The sequence below is a fragment of the Siphateles boraxobius genome, unplaced genomic scaffold, assembly GCF_051911475.1.
Source record: "Siphateles boraxobius isolate OS27281-9 unplaced genomic scaffold, OSU_SipBor_1 6, whole genome shotgun sequence".
NCBI lineage: Eukaryota > Metazoa > Chordata > Actinopteri > Cypriniformes > Leuciscidae > Siphateles > Siphateles boraxobius.
In genome coordinates, this window is record NW_027509186.1 from 5,691,306 (window position 1) to 5,710,499 (window position 19,194).

At 42.5% G+C, this 19,194-nt stretch overlaps 1 protein-coding gene across 7 annotated transcripts in view; it reads left to right on the forward strand.

Annotated features, from left to right (window-relative positions):
* Nucleotides 1-19,194, forward strand: part of septin4b (septin 4b) — an 85,861-nt gene that overhangs the window by 27,460 nt on the left and 39,207 nt on the right. Inside the window, exon 1 of one of the 7 annotated variants that reach the window (XM_077207543.1) lies at nt 9,574-9,843. The exons of 4 other annotated variants lie outside the window; for them this stretch is intronic. In XM_077207543.1, the coding sequence (XP_077063658.1) occupies nt 9,841-9,843 (3 nt within the window). In that variant the 5' untranslated portion in view covers nt 9,574-9,840. Of the gene's footprint in view, nt 1-9,573; nt 9,844-19,194 lie in introns of those variants that run through there. 2 more of the 7 variants (XM_077207541.1, XM_077207539.1) reach the window with 2 other exon arrangements.

Genomic DNA, 19,194 nt, shown 5'->3' on the forward strand with positions numbered 1-19,194 from the left:
CGCCTGCCTCGGGGCCCGTCTCTGTTATATGTGCCTGCCTCGGGGCCCGTCTCTGTTATATGCGCCTGCCTCGGGGCCCGTCTCCGTTATATGTGCCTGCCTCGGGGCCCGTCTCCGTTATATGCGCCTGCCTCGGGGCCCGTCTCCATTATATGCGCCTGCCTTGGGGCCCGTCTCCGTTATATGCGCCTGCCTCTGGGCCCCTTCTTTGTTATATGCGCCTGCCTCGGGGGCCCGTCTCCGTTATATGCACCTGCCTCGGGGCCCGTCTCCGTTATATGCGCCTGCCTCGGGGCCGTCTCCGTTATATGCGCCTGCCTCGGGGCCCGTCTCCGTTATATGCGCCTGCCTCGGGGCTAGTCTCCGTTATATGCGCCTTACACAACTATAAGGTGTTTTTTAAAGGGTCACTCCACCCATTTGCATTAAGATTTCCATTGTTAGAAATCCAGTTATACTATTGAATGGTCGTGCAACACTCTTTCATTTTCCCCTGAGACGAGAGAAATCCTCTATTTACCTTTTTCACTTCCTCCTACAATGACGCAAAAATCGTCATTTTACATCATTGTAGGAGGAAGTGTAAAAGGGGGGGGGGTTTCTGTGAAGACTACAAGCACTAGTTCCCACCCTTTCAAACCCGCCCATAGGGGGTTGGACCTATTGCGCTAACAGACCTATCAGATCAGTGCCAGTGCGTTTGATTTCACCGGGATAAACTTTTTGAAAATATGGACGAAGGTACTGAATACGCAGACGGATGCATTATGGAGGATCTGGATTTTGACGAAGTTATGGTAGAAACAGATGTTCGTGGCTACCTTTATGAGCCACAGTATAGCGACGAGCAGCTGAGGACTATGGAGGAACCGGAGGCGGCTGAAGCTGCTGTCACCACAGCCGATGCAGAGGATCTGCTTGCCGCGGACGAGGAGCCCGCAATGGCTCGAGCTGGGGCAGATTGGTGGTGCCTATGCTCTCACTGTGCGCCAATGGACACAGAACAAGAGTCTGTCTGCTGCCGAGAATTCCAGCGGTGCTACGGAATCCGAGGATGACACGGACGTGTGTGTTGTTGCTCACCCGAGTTTCACACCCCATATGGATAGCGGCGTCCTGGGGACCTACTTTAGAATACCTAAGTTCAACTGGCAACGTCAGCCAAAGCCTACAGGGTCAAATGGTCGTCTTTCTGTAAAGTAAGTTTATTTTCATTTTGTTAACACGCTAACGTGGCAGGTTCATTGCACAAATATCTTGCAGTTAAGCTAGCTACTGTAGTGGGAGTGGTCTGCGGAACTGAGCATTGCAATGCACTATGGGGATTGTTGTCTACAATCCACAAGCACTAAAAAGTCATTTTCTGCCTTTTATCGGCCAAGAAGGTCCTAAATTAGAAATTTATGATACTATTCTACTACATATATGACCCACTTTCAATACATATTCATGTCTCCACCGGTGGAATGACCCTTCCAGAACGGTACGCACAATAGGTTAAATTCACCATTAACTAAACGTTTTTCATCTGCCTTACAGCTACCAGACACTCCGACTGATGCATATGATCAAATATCTTTTGATCATATTTGATCAAAATATCAAAATAAATATCAAAATATCAAATTAGTTTGAGAGATCTTTAGGCAGGTGCGACTCTAAGTTGTGGCTAGCGCGATGCATGGGTGACATGACGCACGCTCCGTTATGGACAAAACAAAAAGAGAAAATAAGATAAGATGACAAATAGATAAAAAAGAGCAGTATTTTACTGTCTGTTTGCACACTTGCATCAAATTGAGTGTCTGGTAGATTTAAATAGTGAGAGATCTTGAGGCAGGCGCAACGCTAGGTTGTGGCTGGCGCGACGCTTAGTATGTGTCAAGACTCGCGCTACAGATTAAAACGGTGGAAAAAAATATAAAGGTGGCAAATAGGTGGGCTAAATAAGAGTTGAAGTAAACGTGGGATGCAATGTCTAACCGTCTATTTGATCATATGCATCAGTCGGAGTGTCTGGTAGCAGTAAGGCAGATGAAAAGCGTTTAATTAATGGTGAATGCCCGTTAGCTACAGGTGATATGCGCTGCATTTTGTTTAAAAAATACCTTATATATTGTGTAAGATCCCGAGGCAGGGGCATATAACGGTGATGGGTCCCGAGGCAGCTTCCCCTAGCAGTGACGGGTTGAGTGACAGATCGAGTGGCAGCTTCCCCTAGCGGTGAAGGGTTGAGTGACAGGTCGAGTGGCAGCTTCCCCTAGCGGTGACGGGTTGAGTGACAGGTCGAGTGGCAGCTTCCCCTAGCGGTGACGGGTTGAGTGACAGGTTGAGTGGCAGCTTCCCCTAGCGGTGACGGGTTGAGTGACAGGTCGAGTGGCAGCTTCCCCTAGCGGTGACGGGTTGAGTGACAGGTTGAGTGGCAGCTTCCCCTAGCGGTGACGGGTTGAGTGACAGGTCGAGTGGCAGCTTCCCCTAGCGGTGACGGGTTGGGTGACAGGTCGAGTGGCAGCTTTTTTAACCCCCTCTCTGTTTTGCTCGAACTTTTGCCATTGCGTTAGAACTGGTTACACTGTTGTCGCTTGCAAAAACCAACAGGGCGGCGCCATGGGTGGAAACGTGCAGATTAAGGGCCGGTAATATTATAATAAGATCCCTTTAATACATCAGAAGGGGAGTGAAATCTGATTGGCTTATTTTTTAACATGCTAGCAGAGAAAGGCTTACCAAAACAGAGGTACTGAGTTGTCACTTTTTACGTTTTCTAGGTTGGTAGATGCATCGGGGACCCGATTATAGCACTTAAACACAGAAAGAGTCCGATTTTCATGATACGTCCCCTTTAACCCTCTGGGGTCTAAGGGTTTTTTTGGGGTCCTTGAGATGCTCTGACATGCCCTGACATTTGTGCTTTTTTCAGTTGCTTATAAACATATTAATGGCAAAGGTGTAATTACACTCTATTTAGCACAAACAGGGCTACCATAATATGTGAGCAACATGTATGTACATGTTTGTATTTTTGAGGAAATATTGTTTATGCATTGTTATTGAAAAAAATAAAAAAATAAAGTTTCTGAAATAAGGCCACAAAACACATGCTAAAATTGTGTCAATAATACTTTTGACTAATGGATGTCGTTGCCTAGAGTTTTTTCTTCAAAATGATGTGAAAATCATCCTGCCTAATCATTCACATAAAACAATACATTGATTTAAATTTTGTAAGACACTTTTTGTTTGGAAAGGCAATATGCGCAAGGAACGTCAACGATTTCAACACCATCATGCATATTTAGTGGTTCACACCTGAGGAGACAATGGGGCCCGCATACTTAATGAGCCATTCATTCAGGTGTGTCACTGAGCGGCAAGAAAGAATGCAAGAGCAATATATGTGTGTGTGTGTGTGTATATATATATATATATATATATATATATATTCTACCAAATTGGTTCACAGTTGGAAGCATCTCATTTTTTAAATATTTTTCCATGTCTAGTAATTGTGCAGTTAATTCTCATACTGTATTTTCAGTTTTGGAATATGTATCCTCTCCCCAAATTTGTCACTAATAAAACTCAATAAAAATATTTAAAGAAAAGGCTTATATTTACCTTTTAATAGTTTGTTTACATCTACCTTGTAAATATATTTTTTATTAGAAAGGTTACATAGGTCTTTCGTTTATATAAGAAATATAAATGTTAATTTGCAGTTGAATACTTTGCTTATACAATTACATTTTATTTCAACATATTTCAGTCGATTTTTACTCATCGCAGTATAGCAATATAGTTTGCTAAAAGCGGATCATTCATTCACACACAGAAACGCGATTCAAATTTAAACTGTCTTTTTGCGAGTTGTGGTAAACAGAGCATCTCTGCCGTTCATTCATTCACACACAGAAACGCGATTCACTTGAGAATGAAAAAAACTTACTACAGTATTCCTCAGCTCAGCTGAATCTGTTGCTTCTCGAAATACCAGCACTTCTGAGGTAAAGTTCAAAAGAACAGTATTTATCTGAAATAGAATCTTTTCTAACACTACCGTTCAAAACTTTGGGGTCAGTTTTTATTTTATTTTTGGGGGGAAATAAATCAAATAAATCAATACTTTTATTCATCAAGGAGGAATTAAATTGATCAAAAGTGACAGTAAAGACATTTATAATGTTTCAAATGATTATATTTCAAATAAATGCTGTTGTTTTTAACTTTCTGTTCATCAAAGAATCCTAAAAAAATGGTACACAACTGTTCTCAACATTGATCATAATCATAAATGTTTCTTGAGCATCAAATCCTCATATTAGAATGATTTCTGAAGGATCATGTGACACTGAAGACTGGAGTATTGATGCTGAAAATTCAGCTTTGATCACAGGAATAAATAATATTTTAAAATATATTAAAATCAAAAACAGTTACTTTAAATTGTAATAATATTTCACTATATTACTGTTTTTTGTTGTATTTTTAATTAAATAAATACAGCATTGGTGAGCATAAGTGACTTCTTTTAAAAACATTAAAAATCGTACTGACCCCAAACTTTTGAACGGCAGTGTAGCCTATATATATAATCCAAATATAAATGAAAGTCAAAAGTAAATTTTTGGTACATAGTCTTTCATGGAGACATATCCTGTTCAAATAGGCTAAATGGGCTAGAGATGCGCAGTTGGCGGTTATAGCCGCGGACTCCGCGGATAAACCGCGGATCGGGCAGATGAAGTGACGAAAAAAAATATTTGAATTAAATTCGGGCGGGCGGTTTCTAGACTCGCGGCTGTCATCAGCAGCGCCTTGTATCAGCGGATGGCGGGCGGGAAAATTGGTCAAAAATGTTGGTGCGGATGGATGGCGGACGGATGATGAGATTTGTGATGCGGTTGCGGATGAAATAATAGCCCATCCGCGCATCTCTAATATGGGCCATTCTACAGAATTTGTTCAAAGTTAGAGTTGGAAACATCTTGAAAAGAAAATTGTCTTTTCCCATAAATTTCTTATAAAGTATTCTTTTTAAAAGTAGGCCAATACATTTTACCAGAAACGTGATTCAAATTTAAACAGTCTTTTTGCATAGACACTATTCCATATCGCGATTAGAACAAAGCACAAGAATAAAAAACTTAGGCTACTCACAATTCTCGGCTAGATCCGTTACTCTTCGAAATCAAAATAAACCAGCACATGTTCTGAGGTAAATGTCCCAGGATTATTCCTCACAGTCACAGCCTCGCAAGAGAAATAGTACATTAATCTGATGATTAAATTTGTTGTGTTATCGCGTTTATGAGGGGCGTTGACACGTTTGCATGTGTCGCTTCAGATCATTTGCGTTTGAATACCGCGCGCTCTGTGGGCGTGTCACATTAGCAGAATAATGAGCTGAGAGAACGATAATGAGATCGGCTGACACCCCTCTCTTTTTTTATAAATTACATAAACAGAGAATATTTATTTTAGTTTTGAATTAGATATTTTAAAAGTACAAACTTAAATGATAATAAAGATATATTGCTCATGCTTGGGTGAATAGTATTCGCTGAGTTTTGTTTAAGACGTGCTCCAGAAAAAAAGTTAACGGAGACAGGCAGAAAGCACACCCTGTTTATTTTCTTCATTTTACAAAAGCACAATGTTTTATTTCGATTGTAAGTGGACACAAAAAAAATGTTGAACATTGACATTGAAGAGATTATGTATTTATATTTCTTAAGTCTCTATGACCAAAAATGACAGAGTATTTTAAGTCTATTTTCCTGCTATGTGAAAAAAATCGAGCGCCGGCGCGTTTGTCGACCCCAGAGGGTTAAATATTAACAGCAGATACAAAAAAAAGCATCAGTCTCTGAAGCATGTGCCTTTTGAGGCCAGGGGAGTTACACTCACCCAGATAAACCTCACTCACATCTGGGTCACGGCACCACTGCAACCCTTCCGGTTCTACTTGTAACATTCCGAGTGTGATTCGAACCCACGTCTCCAATGTGGGAGGATGGTGTCCTAACAAGGAGACTAACTACCCCAGTCTCTAGCGTAAGTCACCAGTACTCCTCTTGAGGCCAAGGGAGTGAGGTTTACTCAAACAGCTCTTACAGCTGGTTTATGTTACATTGGGAATTTCAGTTTACTTTACTGGACTGATTCTTTTAGTATCAAAATTCTTGAAAGAAAAGTCTTGCAGTATTTGCAGCTGGTCAGGAGTTTGCCTGTGTTTTTAAATATGCTATGTAAAAAAGAATTTTGAATATATTTAAATTTTTTTTTTTACTTGTGCTATTTATTTTTTACAGTACTTGCACTAATGTGTACTTACTCTAGAAAGGACTGGTAATATAAGGTAACTACATGGGTTAAGGTTTGGTTTAGAGGTAGGTTCGGGGTTAGTACCTAGTTATTGAATTACTATAATATGTACTTAGTATGTACATGGGGAACAGGACTGTAAAATAAAGTGCGACCGATTGTTTCAGACAAACTGATAGTAGTACACCAAACCCATGCCATTGCTTGAGTCAGAAACTGACAATGTCGTACTTCTCAAAACTAACAGAACTTGCATGAAACCAATATACAGTTATCAACATCTGGACAGTTGATCAAAAAAGTTCATCAACGAATGGTTGTTGTTCAAAATTCATGTATAACTTTGTTGAAAGGTTTTGATCCACTTCAAATGTTGACTACTATATTTGCAGTTTTGAAACGTGCACAGAATGAATCTATTTAGAATAGAGAATGTATGTAGAAACTATTTTCACTCAAAAATTGCTAATAAATTTCACAATTACAAAGAAACGGCACGTAACACATCGAATCAAATGTGACATTTTTAAGATTTGCCAAATGGGCATTGAGTATTTAATAATTGTACAAAACTAATGTACAATTGGTCATGGAAGTGCTACTTTGAGGAAGACATAAACCAAGACACTCTCTTCTCAAGACCGTCCTCTGTAAAATGTGTTTGTTTTCACTCGGATGAAGATGTGATCCACAGCTTTGCTGAAACCTTGCTAGTCTGCTGTGTTGATGGTGCAGTCCTACATCCTCATAGGTGTCTGGTATTGTGATCTGTTCACTTCCTCCCACAGCTCTCATGAGTGAACACTTCCCACATCACACATGTGTCCGATTACTGTTTTTATCTCATGCACTCTCACTTCCAATCATCATCTCATCTTCCCATTTCTCCATATTCAGAAGAAACCTTCCTCCACTATCCCTGATGCGTCACACAACATCAGCTCTTTACTCTCTACAGCTCTCGGGAAGTTCATTTGATTATAGTGAATTGCCTACAAAAAATCTATTTGCAGGATTTGTTTTTTAGTAGTAGTACAATAAGTTTCATGTGACAGATAAATTGGCCCCCTGAAATAGGCCTTAGTATTGATGTGAAATTTAGCCAACTACTCAAAAGAGCAGCTCTTGCTTGTAGATTACATTCAAGCAGCTCATGATTTTAATTCAAATGTCTATTCCTGTTCCACCATCATTACATTAATTATTAACTCAGTTCATTCTCATGTAACCCTACTCTTCTCCCAAACATTCCCCGTCACCAATGCAGCAACTTCCCATCTCAATTAAATATATGATTCTAAGTACTTTAAACCCTTCTGAAGTGTACAGACAGGTAGACCACAGGTATGAGTGGTTAAAACTGAAGGCAACTAAAGCAAGCATAACGCTTTCTATTGCTATTTTATCCTCTTTCTCATTATTATGGTTTCAAAGACCAAAACCCCAAGTATAGTTCACGATTGTCACTGACCCAAGTATCTAGAGTCCAGAGAATTACAGACTGTGAGCTCTGAGCTTTTGACTTGAGCCAGTGAGAACCAACATGGAACAACTAAAAGACCCCTGCAACCTCATACTACCAGCCTGGCAACAACTCATAAAACCCTAGCATTGTCACACTGAGTTTAGACACAAATCTCTCTCAATTACTTCAAGAAAATCTATAGATCAAGTTTCTAAATGCTTGTTTGTAATGGTGACATAGATGTAGTCTATAAGCTAATGAACATGGATCTCTTCACCTGTAATTATCCAGCAGTGTGATGCCGCTGCTTGTGAAATGTCACTCGGCAGTTGGCCCTACAGAAGGTTAATGCTCTGTTGGTTGCTCAAATGTCCTTTTAAATGCTCTTTCCATATCCCGACTGTGATCTCTGGTTGGCGTCATATTAATTGCGTTTGGCAGCGATGAACAGCATTTAATCAAGACTGTTCCCAAGAAAAGAGCTTCAAGTAGGCTAGTTGCTGAAATATGGAAGTGTGTACTTGAGTTACATGAGTTCAGTAAACAACCCGAGTGTGTCATGTGTTTTGAATAAGAGTATTAAAGACCTCATGAAATCAGAGAGGTTAGTCCATATCTGTAGTTTTGTGTATAATAAACTTTTAGCAGATATATGGATTTCAAATGCACAGTGTTATACAGGAATGTGGACAAAGTATCCAGGCCATCATCTCCTGCTCATGCTGTATAGTTCACACATTTTTGTCCAATCAAATGCTCAGCTTTAATAAGAGTTTTTCTTCCTCTTAAAGCACCCGTCTCCGATTACCAATAGCAAACAGCAAATGTTGTGCTGGGCCAATGGATAAGCTATTATAAAAGACAAGTCCTTCAATATGTCCTGCCCCAACTTCCTTTTTGAATAGAAAATTCTTCAACATAATAAAGAAATCTGTGCTCGTAAAACATTCCATGGGTTTGTGAGACTTTCATGAGTCTGTGGCCAGCCCTTTCAGTGCCAAGAAATGTTTTGGATCATCTTTGCCGACTGGAGCCTGTAGAACAGGGGACCCAGTCCTGCTCCTGGAGGGCCACTGTCCTACAGAGTTCAGCTCCAGCCCCAGTTAACACACCTGAACACATAATCAAGGTCTTACTAGAAACTGCAGGCAGGAGTGTTGAGGCAAGCCGGAGCTGAACTCTGCAGGACAGGAGCAGGTTTGGAAACCCCTCCTGTAGACTATGATTGCTTCAGACTCACATTAGAAGTCGTGTTGTATCAGAGACAGATGCTAACTGGATGTGTCCACCATCGGCTCTCTATGAAGTTAAATACTTAAATGGGTACAGCCCGATTTCCAGAGAATCTAAGGTATCAGCAGTATCAAATGTAAAACATGGAAATAGCCTGGTGTCATATTTTCAAAGCACTTTCATTACAGCACATTAACTTTGCTAGACATTTGCCTGCATGTCAACACATGCTGACATAAATCATTCCTTTCTGACGTGACTTGACAAGTGTTTCCCGCAGTATTTCACGACTGACGATTGTTTCGTTCCTTACTACTGGAAGTTAAATAAAATCAGATAAAATCTTACTGGACTGAGAAATAGCACATTAGTGTGTGTAATTTAGAAAAAAAGCCTGCATTTTCATTTCTTTTATACATTTATATTTATTTTAAAGTAATCGGTTGACATGGCTCTCAGTAGATATATAGATATGCATGGTGGATTTTTTTTCTCACTATCTATATTAGTGAATTAAAGTGGATTTTGAGATGTTCTGCTGGGTTTTCCTCACAGAAGGTCTTATTTTCTTTCCCCGTGGAGACGCCTCCCTCAGCTCCGTCCGCTGCCTTCATATCCTCCGTTTATCTGCATCTCCAGCTGGTATTTCCTGAACTCCATTGTGCCGGGCACATTCGGTCTCTCTGGCCTTCATGCGCTCACTCTCGTTCTCCTTCTGCAGCTGCTGCTAAGCCTCTGCATGTGTGTGTGTGTGTGTGTGTGTGTGAGGATTCATTCATCTTGTGCTGAGGTGGTTTGGCTGATCAGCATTCTGCGGGATGGTAAGTGGATCTGTGCATCTGTCAGCTGCTGCAGGCAACACACACACGTCTGTCTCGCCCTGTCTGTCTGTCTCTGTGAGATCTGTCTGAGGGGTATATTGATGTGTAGGTAATATTAATGCATCAATCCAGTCGCTATGATGGTGGCCCGGTGGTTTTGCATGCAGGAATGCTTGTTTTGAGAGAGTTACACAGCGGTGGGACGTCGCAGGTGGCATTCATGCCATGATGATGTAGGCAGCAGTCGTTCAGCTGGAGATGTTTGGGATATGGAATATGTCAGACTAACAGTCATCAGGTTTGTGTGTGTTTAAACATGTCATCAACAGACCCAGAGGGGAAATGCAAAGTGTTTCATATTTTCTGCACTGCTTTTGGGGGGGAAATCTGCAGAATTAAATGTGGTAAAATGTGTTTGAGTATAACACTCTTTGATAATATGACATTTCCTAAATGAATGAAGATGCTAAACATGGCCACTGGCAAGGACTTGATGGTATTGATTAAATAGTGAAAAGTGTCTGCATGTGTCCGCTGGTTTCAGAGGCTGTGCAACTACTGTGCAACTACTCCAAATTTAACTCTTTCCCCGCCAGCGTCTTCTAAAAGTTGCCAGCCAATGCCAGCATTTTTGATAATATTCACAAACTTTTTTGGCCACCAGAATATATTGTTGCATGATTCTGCATCATTCTTTTTTTTTAATCAACTCTTGAATGTGGGTAAGTTTCATTAAATTTTTTTTAAAATTAAATGGGTTATGAACTGCATTTTCTTTATTATTTTATAATGTTTCCTGGTGTGCATTTATAATGTTAGTATGTTTTTTTCATCATAATTTAGAAATAAAAGGCATTTTTCTTACCCTGATTTTAGCCTGATTTGAATGCTCTGTTTGAAGGGGCGTGTCTGTGTGAGACTTAAGTGTAAACACCCACTGCTGTGATTGGCTGCTGTGAGTCTTCTGTGTAAACGCCCGCTGCTGTGATTGGCTGCTGTGAGTCTTCAGTGTAAACGCCCACTGCTGTGATTGGCTGCTGTGAGTCTTCAGTGTAAACGCCCACTGCTGTGATTGGCTGCTGTGAGTCTTCAGTGTAAACACCGGCTGCTGTGATTGGCTGCTGTGAGATTTCAGTGTAAACGCCCGCTGCTGTGATTGGCTGCTGTGAGTCTTCAGTGTAAACGCCCACTGCTGTGATTGGCTGCTGTGAGACTTCAGTGTAAACGCCCACTGCTGTGATTGGCTGCTGTGAGACTTCAGTGTAAACGCCCACTGCTGTGATTGGCTGACATCTTTGCATTTAGAACTCTCTTGAAAACTTTTAGCATGCTTTTACTATTACAGCTCTGAAGGTTAAAGGGATAGTTCACCCAAAAATTAAAATTCTGTCGGTATTTACTCTCCCTCATGTTGTTCCAACCCCGTAAGACCTTCGTTCATCTCCGAAACACAAATTAAGATATTTTTGATGAAATCTGAGAGCTGGATCACTCCTCCAAAGGCTTCTAAGGGATTGAAACTTGCCAGCCCCAAAAAGTCATTAAAGACATTGTTAAAATAGTCCAAGTGACTACAGTGGCTCAATCTTAAGTTTATCAAGCAACGAGAATACTTTTTATGCGCAAAAACAAACAAAATAACAACTTTATTTCAACTATTTATTTCCTTCTCTGTTAGCCTCGAGTCAGTTAACTTAGTATGATTGCGTAGAGCTACGTCACACGTAGGCTCACTCTTGGCCGACGCTGGTCATGTGTGATGCGTGTGACGTACAATACAGAAAAACTACGCTATCACACTAGTGAACTCACTCGAGGCCCACAGAGAAGGAAATCAATAGTTGAAATAAAGTTATTTTTGTTGTTTTTTGGGCACAAAAAGTATTCTCGTTGCTTGATGAACTTAAGATTGAGCCACTGTAGTCACTTGGACTATTTTAACGATGTCTTTAATGACTTTTCGGGGCTGGCAAGTGTCAATCCCTGAAGAAGCCTATGGAGGAGTGATCCAGGTCTCAGATTTAATCAAAAATATCCACAGTGAAATGTACTGAATACAAATAAATAATGCTCAACTGACACATTCACATTGTTGAAAATAAATAACCACAGTCCCCAGTAATCCTGTATCGCTCTTCTCTCGTCATCTCACTAACACGCCAGTGGGTGGAGCCAAAATTACAGTGATGAAGTAGGCGTTGATCTTCTTCTGCAGAGGCGGTCTTTCGCCGATCTTAGACTCATCCCACAGCCGTTATCTGGGCTTGGTTACAATAAAAGCTGTTTTTGGACTAACAAGGAAGTTTTCAGTTCTGAAACTTACAGGATATTCTTATAGTGTGATGAACTCTTATATGTCAAAAGCTCATGACCTCTTTAAAGGGACATTGTGTATGAATTTCTCCCATCTAGTGGTTAAATTGTATTTTGCATTCAAACGAATTGTGCTCTCCAGCGCCTCGCTTTTTCAAATGCGTATTGCATCTGCGGTAGCTGTTATTTACCTTCTAATAGCACTTTGTCGAGTTTTCCTTCGGGTGAACAGGTTTGTTATTTCAAACAAACTGCAACTTGAGACAACAAACAAACGAATGTTACAGTATGAATAATAACGGTGCAATGCAGCATTTTAAACTTGCCGGGGCCGTGAAAGGCCTCTCACTGCTCTGCTCCTCCGTTTCTGCTCCTTCCATCATGTGATGCGGGCTCTGAACGAAAACGCGTTATGGAAACGCGTTGGCCTAGTACTTTTGACCCTCTCTGCTAATATAGTTTTGCAAGATGGCGGAACGACATGGAAGCCTCCGTGGACCTACCCGTCACATGTATATAAAGATAATAAATTCTTCGTTTACGAGGATAAGTCAGATAATTGGCGGAGGTATTTGTACACCATTGAGGACATATTTATGAATAAAAATATTGATTTTAGATAATAAAATACCTAAAAAACTACACATTGTCCCTTTAAACAAAAAGCAAATTTTTGTCAAAGACTATGTCCGGATCAGATTCTGAAAGATTCAAAACACAGATGGAGAAGATCCATCAACACCCCCAAAGCTTCACAGTCCTATAGCTCTTCTGGGTCGATATTTCATCCTGTAACGTTAGGCAGTTTATTATTATTATTATTATTATTATTATATTGTTTGCTGTTGCTCGCTTGTGCTTAAAAGAACTTCTATCCTTCTGGTTTTCACAGATCTTTTTTCTTGACTTGTTTTTGGATCCAGAGATGCTGTACACTTTCAGAAGATGTGTTACAGCGTACCATACCGTACAACACTGAAAAAGCCTGTCGATGGTGTAGAATCGTTGGGTCATAAATGATAGAATATCTTATCGATGTTGGGAAAAGAGTTTTAAAAATGAAGCACATGAGATTGTGTAGACCTTGGTTTATGACATGCATTCCTGTTCCTGCAGGCTCAGAAACCATATGGAAATTGGGAAGATGTTATAAAATGAGGGCATATGTTATATCTTTTTCCCACTGAGAGAACCCTTGAAGAGTCCCAAGTAAGCTATCATCGGCATGTGAAACACTAATCTGACAGTAGATTACGCATGGAGACAGTTCTTGGATTGTAAGGCTGATTAAAAGGAATATTCCGGGTTTATGAAAAGCATGTGTGACTGATGATTACTATACACAGTATGGCTTCGGCAACACTTGTTTCAGTTGTTTAGTCTCAAATTCATTTTCACCCCCTCTTGTCTCTTTTTGCACTTCACATTTGAATCTGACAACAATATTAGAGCAAGCCGGGATGAGACCAGTATCACTGTCTTACTGAAGCGTTTATTTACCAACAAAACAAGATAAAGACGTCGAATTAAATAGAGCATCTTTAACAAGATACACAGTCAACTTAGTACAAAGTAAATATTCCAGGTCATTTGTTATACATTTATTTTTGTACAAAGATAATAAAGTCAACATGTTGTTTTTATAATATCATATTAATTATTGTTTTGTACGGTATAAACATACCTGCATTCATATTTTGCTATCTCGCAAGGGGATCATAGTTTTTGGTGGCACTTGGCATTCAAAAATTGTTTGACGACGGCCTACTTGACTTCTGTCGGGATTTAATGGTGTCCTGTTCATAACTGGTATATGAGTCTTATTTATGGTCCGTGGCCGTCAGCAGCAAGCCATAGATATGGTATGTTGAGGCTGATCCAGAAATACTTCAGTGTATTCCTGTAAGATCAGCCATTATCCTGGTTCAAGACACTGAAAAGTCTTTGAACGGCTGTAGACTCATTAAGTCTAATTTCAGCTTTACACATTCTGAAGTCGAACGAACTTGAGGGATTCATGTAAATTGATCGGTTGACTGTGATTGGTTTAGAGCACAGAGCGGTCAGAGTTAATTAAAGAGACACTTGAGACTCCAGACTGCTGTAATGCTGAATGTCATCTATATTCTCTAATGTTGAGTCTCTGTTGGAGTATAAATTCTGTGAAGAAAGTGATGCGTGTCTGCTAGCAGTGGAACGGAGATCAGCGGTACGTCAAGGGACTCTGTGGCCTAAAACACTGCGGTAAAAGATGGCGATTGACAGCTGATGAATTAAAGATGTATGTACGTGGTGTATAGTTTCTGTGACACTAGCGGCACCAAGCAGAATTTAAAAAAAAGTCTGCATATTTTGCAAACGATAATGTATTTTAACATAAAACATCATACATAATCTACCTTTAAAGCCGTACATGAGCTGAAGCCACGGGCTGTCTGTGTCCAGGGCTCACCTCATATAATATGATGCTGATCTACAAAATAAGCACACAGTGTTTGGATTTGATCTCGGCATGTCATAATAGAGACTGTACATGGCACATTGCCTAGAATTACATTTTTATGGATGTTATGTTTACAGTAAAACAAAGTCAGTCCAAAACATACATACTTTTGTCTGTTTAGAAGAACATTTTGTGCTTATATAGTGGGTGGTTGAACATTTAGACACGAACAATGACTCATAATAAAACATGAAAACCACATACGTTTTCACATAATTGTGGCTATTCAGAAATTGATTTTGTATTTATTTCACATTTTTATAGTCTAATTTTCTATTTTACAAATATGTTTTGAACTTACAAGTGAACATACTTCTGCTATTTCCAGTCATTAGTCTTTTGGAATCAAGCTTTTTCATGTTTGATAACGATACAGAACTCAAGTAAAAAATATGATTATTATTATTAAATAGCCAAACAAACTTTGATGACAATAAAAACTGCAGAAGTTAAAACACTTATGCATACATTTTAAACTTGGATTGCATATACAAAATTGAATGTGTTTTCATATTTCTTGTTATTATTCAAGTAAATAACTGTTAGAAGAAACGGAGGATCCAAGTGCAAAGGCAAGTTCTTGCAATAGTCTTTAATGAAGAAATAACATAGGCAGTCTGTCGAGCAATGTCACAGAACTGGAATGAACTCAAATAGAACAGTATAAAGATGGTCAGCAAAACACAGAAGATTCCTGTCTTAGAAGTAGAGAGCAGAGCTGGATATCCACATGGCAGTAACACAGTCCTTGTAGTGGCCTCAAAGACGCAGAGAGAAGACCTCCAGCAGCAGGATGACAGGCAGAGAAAGCACACAAGACGAGCACAACTCCTCTAGACTAGACAAGACAATGAAAGGTAATTCTTCATCGAGACAACATATCACACAGGCAAGACTCACGTACACACGAAATAATCCGACAAAGAACAAGGGGAACAAACGCTAGAAGTAGAGAGAAGGTAATGAGAACAAAGTGAGAACAGGTGTAACAGAGAAGCAGAGCGAGCGCTAATTACAATAATGAACAGGTGGGAAAAGACAGGCAGGGCCAAAGCGAGAGGGAAGGAGAGAGAGAGAGAGAGAGAGAGAGAACAAACCCAGCTCATGACAGTACCCCTCCCTCAACGAGCGCCTCCAGGCGCTCCCGAGGAAGGAGACTGACGAGAACGGTAGAAATCGTCGATGAGCGAGCGGTCCAGGACGTCCCGGGCCGGGATCCACCGCCTCTCCTCAGGACCGTACCCCTCCCAATCTACCAAAAACTGGTGGCCCCGCCCCCGAGGACGAACATCAAGCAGCCTTCGTACCCTGTAAATGGAAGACCCCTCTTCAAGGGGAGGAGGGGGAAGGGTGGGACGGGTGGGAGTGCGAATGACTGGCTTGATACAAGATACATGAAATACGGGATGTACCCGACGCAACTGGCGAGACAATCTGAGCTTAACAGCTACCGGGCTGAGAACTTTAACAATACAAAAAGGCCCAATGAAACGGGGCATGAGTTTGCGGGAACTAACCTTAAGTGGCAAGTTCTGAGTGGAAAGCCACACCTTCTGACCACAAACGTATCTGGGAGCCCTAACCCGGCGTCGATTAGCGGCCCGTCGTGTACGCGCTCTGGTACGACACAAAGCAGATCTCACCCTCCTCCAGGTGCGTCTACACCTCTGAATGAACGCTTGCACTGAAGGCACGGAGGACTCGGTCTCCTGGGAAGTGAATAACGGGGGCTGGTAACCGAGGCAAGCGTGGAATGGGGATAATCCCGTGGCGGACGACGGTAGCGAATTGTGAGCGTACTCAGCCCAGGAAAGTTGGTCGCACCAGGAAGCAGGACACTGAGAAGTCAGACTACGCAACATGCGACCAAGAATCTGGTTGGTACGCTCAGCTTGCCCATTGGTCTGGGGATGGAACCCTGACGACAGACTGGGGGATGCCCCAATCAGTCGACAGAACTCCCCCCAGAACTGGGAGGCAAACTGAGGCCCCCTATCCGAAACGACGTCTGACGGAAGCCCATGGATCTTAAAAACGTGATCGACCATCGCTTGTGCAGTTTCTCTAGCGGACGGTAACTTGGGAAGCGGAATAAAATGAGCCGCCTTAGAAAATCGATCTACCACTGTCAAAATTACCGTGTTCCCCGCAGACGGCGGAAGACCCGTTACAAAGTCTAGAGCGATGTGCGACCACGGACGAGAAGGAATAGGAAGTGGTCTAAGGAAACCCGCAGGTGGAGAGTTACTCTACTTAGTCTGGGCGCAGACAGGACATGAAGCAACAAAACGACGAATGTCGCGCTCTCTAGTAGGCCACCAAAATCTTTGGCGAATGATGGCCAGCGTGCCCCTTACCCCGGGATGGACGGCTAATTTGGAGGAATGACCCCACCGTAGAATGGCAGAGCGAGCGGCTTCGGGAACAAACAAAGCTCCCTCAGGAGCTCGAGGAGATCTCGTGATGTGCGAAAGAGCTCTCTTCACAGTCTGCTCGACTCCCCAGACGGCAGCCCCGACCACACAATGGTGTGGTAGGATACCCTCCTTGGAGGAAGCCCCCTCAGACGAGCCGAACTGACGTGAGAGAGCATCAGGCTTACCATTCTTTGAGCCGGGTCGGTAGGAGATGGAGAACTCGAACCGACCAAAGAATAGCGCCCAGCGAGCTTGTCGAGCGTTCAACCTCTTAGCGGAACGAATGTACTCTAAATTACGATGATCGGTCCAAACAATGAAGGGAACACTGGCCCCCTCCAACCAGTGGCGCCACTCCCCCAGAGCTAAACGGATCGCCAAAAGTTCCCTGTTACCGACATCATAATTGCGCTCCGCGGGAGTGAGGCGATGCGAAAAAAAGGCACATGGATGAACCTTGTCATCCCGCGAGGAGCGTTGGGAAAGTATAGCCCCCACCCCTACGTCAGAAGCATCGACCTCGACGATGAACTGTCTTGTGGGATCTGGAGTAATTAAAATGGGAGCGGAGGTGAACAACCCTTTGAGGTGATCGAATGCGTTCTGGGCCACCTCGGACCAGGTAAAATGAGACCTGGTCGAGGTGAGTGCTGTCAGCGGAGCGGCAACCTGGCTAAAATTTCGGATAAACCGACGGTAGAAATTAGCAAAGCCCAAAAAACGTTGGAGTGCAATGCGAGAGTCCGGAACGGGCCATTCTATGACCGCACGAACCTTGTCGGGGTCCATGCTGATGCCCTCTGCCGATACAACAGAACCGAGGAAAGTTACCGATCGAGAGTGGAACATGCACTTCTCAGCTTTAACAAAAAGGCGATTCTCAAGCAAACGTTGCAGTACGCGACGCACCTGTTGACGGTGCACCTGGAGAGAGGGTGAAAAAATTAAAATATCGTCCAGATAAACAAACGCAAATACGTTAATCATGTCCCGCAGGACATCATTAACCAAGGCTTGAAACACGGCGGGAGCGTTGACCAGACCGAACGGTAAAACACGGTATTCAAAGTGCCCAACCGGCGTATTGAACGCAGTCTTCCACTCGTCTCCCTCCTTTATACGCACAAGATGGTACGCGTTGCGCAGATCCAACTTCGTGAAGATCTTTGCGCCCTGCAAGATCTCGAAGGCTGACGACATAAGGGGCAACGGATACCGATTCTTGACCGTTATGTCGTTCAGCCCCCGATAATCTATGCAGGGACGCAAAGAGCCATCCTTCTTCTTAACGAAGAAGAACCCCGCCCCGGCGGGAGAGGAGGACGGGACAATGATCCCAGCGTTGAGAGACTCAGTGAGATACTTCTCAAGAGCCTCACGTTCGGGCGCAGAGAGGGAATATAGCCTTCCGCGAGGTGGCATAGTGCCCGGAAGGAGATCGATACTGCAATCGTACGGTCGATGAGGAGGCAGAGATGTGGCCCGGGAACGGCTGAACACCGCTCGCAGATCGAGGTATTCCTCCGGAACTCCAGACAAATCACCAGGCTCATCCTGAAACACAGAGACAGAAGAGACAGCAGGAACAGCAGACACCAAACAATTAACATGACAAGCAAGACTCCAAGAAAGAATAGTGCCCTTGTCCCAGTTAATCTGCGGGTTATGTTGGGTAAGCCACGGATGGCCTAAAACAATCGGGGTAAAAGGGGACTGAAAAATATAAAACGAAATTGTCTCTTGATGATTCCCTGAGACTGTAAGACTCACCGGGATGGTGACACGGAGAACAGTAGAAAGCACCCTGCCGTCCAGGGCAAAGACAGTAGTAGTGTCCTTTAAGTCCACTAGAGGGATGTGATTCTCGCGAGCCCATTTCTCGTCGATGAAATTCCCCTCCGCTCCAGAGTCGATGAGTGCCGAGCAAGAGACGGAAGAGCCGGCCCAACGAAGAACAGCAGGAAAGGTGGAACGAGTCTTGGGCGGTGAGGAGAGGACAGTTGCGCTCGCCAGTACTGGCTTTTAACTGACACGAAGAGGCAAAGTGGCCAGCCGCACCACAATACAGACAGAGGCGATTCTGAATACGTCGCTGCCGCTCAGTAGGAGAGAGGCGAA